General features: G+C 45.2%; 1 protein-coding gene and 1 pseudogene across 1 annotated transcript in view; one reads left to right on the top strand and one right to left on the bottom strand.

The window, feature by feature from the left end:
- ATP1B1 (ATPase, Na+/K+ transporting, beta 1 polypeptide) overlaps nt 1-7,794 on the bottom strand; it is a 25,200-nt gene extending 17,406 nt beyond the window's left edge. Inside the window, exons 1-2 of the mRNA XM_008580742.1 lie at nt 7,347-7,794; nt 2,691-2,819 (exon numbers count right to left, since the gene is read on the bottom strand). Coding sequence (XP_008578964.1) covers nt 2,691-2,819; nt 7,347-7,443 — 226 coding nt within the window. The 5' untranslated portion in view covers nt 7,444-7,794. The remainder of the gene's footprint in view (nt 1-2,690; nt 2,820-7,346) is intronic.
- Nucleotides 7,442-7,811, top strand: part of LOC103596958 — a 119,773-nt pseudogene continuing 119,403 nt past the window's right edge.

Genomic DNA, 7,811 nt, shown 5'->3' with positions numbered 1-7,811 from the left:
TAATTTTCAAAGAATTTTTTTCTCAACTCAAATAGTGACAGGGTTGCGATCCGTTGCCGGTCACAAAAAAGACAAAAAGGAAAAAAAAAAAAAAAGAAAAGAAAAAATCCTTATATCTTTAAATGATGTACAGTCTTCCACACTCACTAGGTGCATCTGACTTAAATATACAATTTTCCCTCTTTAACCTTCATGAAAATGGAGGCCTAGAGATATTAAGCTGAAGCCAACAAATTGTCAGGGTTTTCTTCCACATTTGTTTGGTCTGCATACTTACGGATCATTACTGCCTATGCAAAATACAAATTCTTAACATCTACTCTGAAAGATGCTAAGAGGAGGGTCCAGTTAGGGTCCCTCAGAGCACGCAGGGCCCTCAGGAGCAGTCCAAGGGCTGCGCTTCTTGGCAGCCAGCGCTCTGCTGACCTGGCCTCCCTGATCTGAGGTTATCACCATTTTCAAATGAATGTCACAGTCCCTTGGTAAAGGCACAGAAAAACCCCACAGGGTAGGGAGGGTGGGGAGGCTTGGCCTACACTCTCCTGACAAGGTTATGGGAGATGGAGTGAGAGAGAGAAATTACCAAGACAAAGAACCCAGGCAGCAGAATAGAAAAGATGGAGGACTGAGGACATTTCCTGTGACTCAGACTGAAGGACGAAGGACGGGAATGCATATTTCCAAGATGAGCCACCAGCATTCCTTTCGAGAAGTGAGGGTTTGTCAAGTCAGTCCAACTGCTGTGAGCACACTAAATATAGGTACTAAGAACGCGTCTTTTAGGAAGGGGCTGGAAGGAAGAGAAGAGAGGCAGGGAGATTGGGTGTTGGAAGAAACAGCAGCTCGGGCTAGTTGATTTTACAGGCAAGGTCATTTGAAAGTCCTTACTTAAGAGGTCAGGTACTTAGCCTATTTCTTTTCAAAAGTGAAATTTCCCCTTCTGCAAAGAGCATGAAGAAAATTTTTAATTTCACTATAATTAAAGGTTGACTCCCCAAAGTTTATATAGTCAAGGATCTTTTTTTTAAAGCGAGGAAATTAAAGAAAATGCTTGACTCTGGTCATCTCTGGCTTTGAGTATGAAAATTATTGTAGAACAGCATCATGATTAAAGAATAGAATAGCCTTTGAATGGCAAAACAAAAACAAAAAACAAAGGTCTGTACAAATTAAATTACTACTAGTTCTAATGCTACCATAAAAATTATAACAGAAGAGGACATGAAAAGACATGTCACAGAAGCCAACGTAAAACATGTTTATTTAAGATACTAAGCTTCTCTGGACACATCAGAATTATTGCTTCAACCTTTCCATACACCCACCTCTTCTGGGAAATAGTTGCTGAAAACTGGATTATTAAGCAGGTTTAAGTCATGTTATATACTTACGTTTTCTTTTCCCACTTCCCAAATTCCCCAGATCTAAATTTATCTGGAAATATTTTGGGTTTTTCTTACAGTGCAGGAGTATTTGACTTGGGGCTATAAGACAATGTTTGCCATCTGTGCCTTGAAGATTTTCTTCTGTGAGTCTCCCCTACCCAAGGAGGTGGGCATGACACATCTGCGACAGGCAGGGGCACTTGATCCGGGCTACTCGGTGTCATGCAGATGGCCTCACTGAACAGACAGTTGTTACTAAACCACTCCCCAGGGAAAGCACAGAAGGGACAAGTCACTGCCACTCCAGCAGCAGCCTCAAGGTCATTCATAAGGCGAGAACCCGGAAGTTACGCAACATTCCTCTCTCTCTAGGTCCTGCAGACAATGACTTTTAGAAGAGCCGGATAGTAAGTTCACGTTTGCTGTTGCTCCGCCGCCTTGCTGTCAGCCATCAGCGTGACAGCAGTGGGCCTTCCGTGGTGTGGTGTTTAGTGTGGTGTGGTGTTTAGTGACTGGTGTGAACAGGCACAGCGGCACATAGTGCAGCTCACTCAACATGACAGCATCCAAATCACAGCAGGGGACTCCTGTGGCAGTTTGCATTTTTCTGTGATCACTTTTTATTCACCTAAGTTTTTAGAGCTTTTAAAGGAGGCAGTTAAGGTACAGAAAGCTGGTAAACAAGACTCCTATTAAACAAACAGTTATAAATATTGAGAAGTAAAAAGAGAGAGTGATCTTGTTCAAGATCAAACTGCAAAGCAACAGCAGGTGGGAGAAGGAACCCCTGAAGTAACTCCCCTCCCTGGGAGCAGGTGGCCATTTCAGAGCTTATCATCATCCCCGCAAAATATGTTAACCTTTTAAAACAGGGCCCAAACTGATTATTTAAAGGATTTATCTGAGCCCATCAAGAAAGTGAGAAATGCATGGTAGAGCTAGAAAAGCCCTGAAATGACCCCACTAACCAACCCCTTGAGTTTGAGGAAGGAGAAGACTGAGGCACTTATCGGGAGTCGATTTGCTCACAGCCACAGAACTGCTGAGTAGCAGGCCAGGCCGAGGACCAGGGCTCTTCACCCTCCCTCCAGAGCTGTGCAAGTAAGATATCTGCAGCCCCTGGGAGCTCTGCCTGCAACGCAGGGAGGAGATCTGGCTGCAGCAGAGAGAAGTTCCCATTTATCCTTTTTTATGCTTGGTTTAAAACTACACAATAGAACAATTTTCAAAGAATTTTTTTCTCAACTCAAATAGTGACACCCATTTTACCTATGAAGGAACTGAACCTATTCACGTTGACTTTACCTGGTGGGGCCACTCGGTCCTGATATGTGGGTTTAAATTCACTGATTGTGAGCAGCATCACTTGAATGGTTCCGATGAAGATGCCAGCCAGGCAGCCATAAAAGATTACGTAGAATAGAAGGATCTTAACTGCAAGGAGGGGTTTAAATTCACTGATTGTGAGCAGCATCACTTGAATGGTTCCGATGAAGATGCCAGCCAAGCAGCCATAAAAGATTACGTAGAATAGAAGGATCTTAACTGCAAGGAAAACAGACAGAAACAAAAGGCTGTGATGCAGTCACATGCTCAGAATCAAAAGTCTAATCTTCGCAGGGATGAATGGACTTCCTTCCTGGCTTTACCTCATTCCTACTGACATGGGATAAAAATGGGGGGATGGCCAACCCTCCTGTATAGTGGGGGTGAGGTGGGAGGTAGTTACAGGTAGAGGAATGTTCAGCTAGAACTATAAGCCTTATAGAAAATAATTTTATTCTCTAAATAAAAAAATTTCTTGAAGATCACCAATAAAATAAACAGCTACATTCGTGTGCTTATGCAATGCATTAAAAATATGATGATCTGCTCCCTTAGAGACTTATGTTTTCTTTGCTTACTTGTCCCTTGACATTTAAATACTACAATCTCAGCTCTGTTGCTTCTCCAAACACAAATGCTCTAAAATTTTTTGCTGTGACAGAGCAATGAATGCTGAGAAACCCAGTGTGTACTATCACCCTACCTTTGATTTGTATCATTGACCAAACACACTGTCTTTTTCCTCAGAGGGAAAAGACAGGAGGGAAAAAGAAAAAAAGGAAACCCTGTAGTAAAAATGGCCAGCACATTTTTATTTCATCTTCTCACTGTAACCAGAGAAATGACTGACTTGATGAGCTGCATTTTCTTTTTGCCATGATTAACAGGATAATAGGATGGAGGCTGAAATAGCTGCAAAAGAAAAAAAAAGAAAAGAAAAGAAAAAGGATTTTCTTTTTGCCATGATTAACAGGATAATAGGATGGAGGCTGAAATAGCTGCAAAAGAAAAGAAAAGAAAAAGGAAAAAAAAAAAAATCTGACACTAAACCCATAGACTGGAATGAGGCTATCAGTTACTGGTTTACAAGGATTATCTCCTCGATTAGCCACATGGTAACAGACTGTACCAGGCATCGCCTAGCAGCCGTGTGTTAGCCAAACAACTCAATGTGCATGCAGAAATGGGAACGAGTAAACTGTAAGGTTATCGAGTCAGAAATAATGATGGCACAAAGTAGACTTATGTTACTTCTAAAAATGTCTAGACCGCATACATTAAATGCTGGAGTCTTGGGGGAAAAAAGCTACAAAACGAAAGTATTATTGAAAAGAAGTGTATGGGGGAGGGGAGGCAGGCAGGGAGGGAGTGGGTACAGAATTGTGGGAATTAGCCATGTCCCCCTCTCCATACCTTTAAAAGCCCAACTTTCCTATCAGGCAATAAATAGTACAGAGAAGTCAGGCTATCAAGCTGTTAACAAGCAAAACACACATAAAACCACACCAAGATACTTAATCCTACTCCTTTTTCTTCTCTGTCAAAAGAAAAGAAAAAGGAAAAAACACAAGCAAAGATAAGGAAAGAAGTAAAGGTTGCATAATCCAGAAGCCACCAACTCAATCCCTCCCTCCCAGCAGGACAAGGGTTAAATGCTGCATTCTGTATCCAAGCAGCAGTAGGCAAATGGCAAGGCTGTGACGTCAAGAGATCTGGAAAATTTTTCCAGTGAATGCTCCTAAGAGGTGCAAGAGTTAGTATAACACAGTCAGCAAGAAAGCTGTTGTAGCCTTGATTCATGCTTTCTTCCTTTTTTGTTGCCCCCCCCCCCACGTGTTCTAAGCTTTACCACATTTGCCTTTTCTAACTGGAACATTTCCATATTCATTACCTGGACTCCAAATACCTAATTCTAACAACATAAGAAGATACATAATTGAGGCTACCATTTAAAATACAAATAGAGCAATGGAGAATAAGTCATTTCGCAAACACACTGATTAAATTAAAGTCATGGACATACAGCTTTTACATTCTGCCCATGCTATACCCTAAGAGAAGTGAGAAATTTTCCTGTTTTTGTTCTGAGAAGCTACTAAGCAAAATCTCCCCAGTTACTGCTGTAAGGTCACTTGCATGGAGTGGAGCATGTGGCAGGACTGGCAGGGCCTATGCAGTGTGCTTACCCAGATACAGGCCACCAGGGACTGCTCAAAAAAAAAAAAGGCTAGACAAGCTAGACCAACTAGCTGAGGTGACCTAGAATCATTTTCCCTTTTAAGCAATTTTTCTTCTTTTTTAAAAAAAAACAAGTAATACAGAGATTTTTCAGTCGGGAAAAAAAAATTGTACCCTTCAAAGGGTCACAGGCCAATGAATAAAATGGCTTCCGGGGCCAGCTGTAAATATAATAACCTACCCTGTGTTAACTTAATAAAAAGGTAGAAAGCACAAAGCAATTTGCATGCTATGATTTCTCCAGCAGGTGACAGGCGAGTCTCCTGCATCCATCTTAGTGAAAATCTACCTATAAGCAAACTGAGCCAAGGGCATCCTACCCTCGTCCCAAGGGCAACCATGTTGGGCCCAGTGCTGGAATGGGGGCATTTTCTCCATAGGAGACAATGATTGCTGCCACTATCTCCGCCTAAGAGAAGCTCTGTCATTTCTTACATTGTCAGAATGGAGCAGACATGTTAGCATAAAACAAAACTGGATTTTCAGCCCAGCACCTGCACCTTGGAAAATGGAAGGAAAGAGGAGACAAGTACCCCAGTCCTAACGTCTACGTTCATATATCAGTCTACTGATACCCTGCTGGATGTGCTGTCAAGACACGAATATTACATACATCCACAAATACACACAGACACACACACTCTCTCTTTCCTCTCTCATGGAGGTGCTGGCTCCATTAAACGTCAGCCTCAAGAATGAGTTGTTCCATACCTCCTTACCCTCTAAGGCAAATATTATTCTAAGAAGCAGCATGGAATTGGAATGAGGAAAGAAATATATTTTATGAAGGGGAAAAACACTAGAGGGCAAATTTCACAATGTGCCTAGAGTCAATGCAGCCCCTGCCCCCACGATGCAGTGGGGGACCACCAGGGAAGAAAGTCCCAACTATCCTGGGGAGAATGGCACCCATTCCTCAGTCCACCCCCACCCCCCACCCCCAGGCCTCACTCAAGTTACAAGGAGTTGCTAGGAGATGGCCCTGGCTGGAGCTGTTCATCCTACACCCCACAATTCTTCAGGTTTTTCCTTCCACATTAAGAAAACACAGGGAGCTACCTTTAATGCCTGAGACCCTATGACAATCATCTCATTGAAGAACAGTCTCCCCAAAATAAAATAAATTAAAAGCCAAAGGCATTGCTTTGAAGAACTACACTTTCCATGGTTCAGGAATACCTATGCTTCCCAGTAACACCTTGGAGCAAGGCTTCACCTTGATTAACCTTGAAGTGTGATGCATTATTAACCCTTTACTTTTCAATCAAGAGAAACCCACTACAGGCTGCATTATTTTTCCTTACAAAAAAGTCATATATTCCAGCTTCTTCCATTTCAAAATGTCAGCCAAGCATTATTTCCCTGACTCATTCTGCTGATTCCCACAGATCCTCCCAACCAGGAACACTGCATCAGCCCCTTTCCAGGGCTCCCTTAGTGACTGCAGTGGTGCTAGTGGTGTTGGTGGTGATGATGATGATGATGACACTGGAGAAGAAGGAGGGGGCAGTGATGCATCAGGGGGGAGTTCCCTCCCTCCCTTCCGCAGTCACGACTCACAGATTTGCCTACAACTCTGCCCTTCAAAACGACCTTTTTGAAAAAAAACATGTCACCCTTACCGGGTAGGAAACAAGGAAAGCAGAAACAAGTAAGGTATCTAACATTCGAAGGAAAAGAAAAAAGTCCACCCAACCAAGCAACAGGCTGCACAAAATGTTATGAGCTGCTTCTGCGTTTGTGCCTTTTATTTCTTAGACTAACCCTTGTAGTTAGTCACTGTAACCAACCCAAGCTACTGGTCTGCATCTGTCTGTGCAGACCTTGAAAACAACCACACTTTGCCATGTTTTAGGTCTTACTGGCCATTTCTGGGCTGTGATGACTCCGGGGGAGGTCCCCCTAGTCATCGCTATGAAACACTGCAGTGTGGATGGATTCTTCTCTTCCCCCTACCCCTTCCCTTTCCTCTCTTTTGAGGTCCACATTTAGACTGCGAGAAAGATGCTATAACACACAGCTCACCTGCGTTCGATCCGATTACCTCATGAGGTTTTCTCACAGCTCCAAGTCTAATTTTTTTTTAAGGACTTGGGACATGACTATAGGGCAAGCATCTAGTCTCCCAGAGCCTGACCATTCCCAAGAGGGAAAGGCTCACGCGATGCACAGTAGGACAGACTGCAAATTTACCAAGGCGAGATCGCTACAACATACATAACCCTCCTCCACCCCGTGCCCCATCCTGGGGACTCCGTATGCAGCCCAGGATGACAAGCCCAGGCCGGCACGATCTGACCTGCGCTCAGCCCCCGATCCCCCTCCACCCGCGCCAGCGCGCTGGGTGCGGAGCCGTCCGCAAGGGATGCGCCGCCAGGAAAGACGAGCCGTACTTACACCAACTGCCACCGGTCCTGCCCAAAAACTCCTTCTTCTCCGAGTTCCAGATGAATTTCTTCCAGCTGCCCTCCTCCTTGGCTTTTCCGCGGGCCATGGTGGCGGATCAACAGCCGCCGCTAGGACTGAGGCTGGGTAGCTGCAGCGTGCGCCTTCGCGTCCTCCCGGGCTGCGGGTCGGCGTCCCCGGCCTGGCTGTCCGCAGGCAGGACACGCCGCGGCCGCTGCGGCTCTCAGAGTGCCAGACGCGCGGTGGAGGAGCTGAGGCAGAAGCCGGAGGAGGGGGAGAGGGCGGCGGGGGCGGAGGGAGGCGGAGGGAGGAGGGAGGGACGCCGCAGGCTGGGCGGCTCCGAGCCCCGCACCTATTGGTAGGCGCGCGGCCGCTCGCGGGCTCTCTTTGGTCGGCCACGCACTCCGCTCGCCCGCGGGGACTCGAGGGCTCCGCGAACCCGCAACTGGCGCTCCC

This window comes from Galeopterus variegatus, unplaced genomic scaffold (assembly GCF_000696425.1).
Source record: "Galeopterus variegatus unplaced genomic scaffold, G_variegatus-3.0.2 Scaffold2151, whole genome shotgun sequence".
NCBI classification, from domain to species: Eukaryota; Metazoa; Chordata; class Mammalia; order Dermoptera; family Cynocephalidae; genus Galeopterus; species Galeopterus variegatus.
Note: the sequence above shows the minus strand (reverse complement) of the source record. Positions and strands in the feature narration are given on the sequence as shown.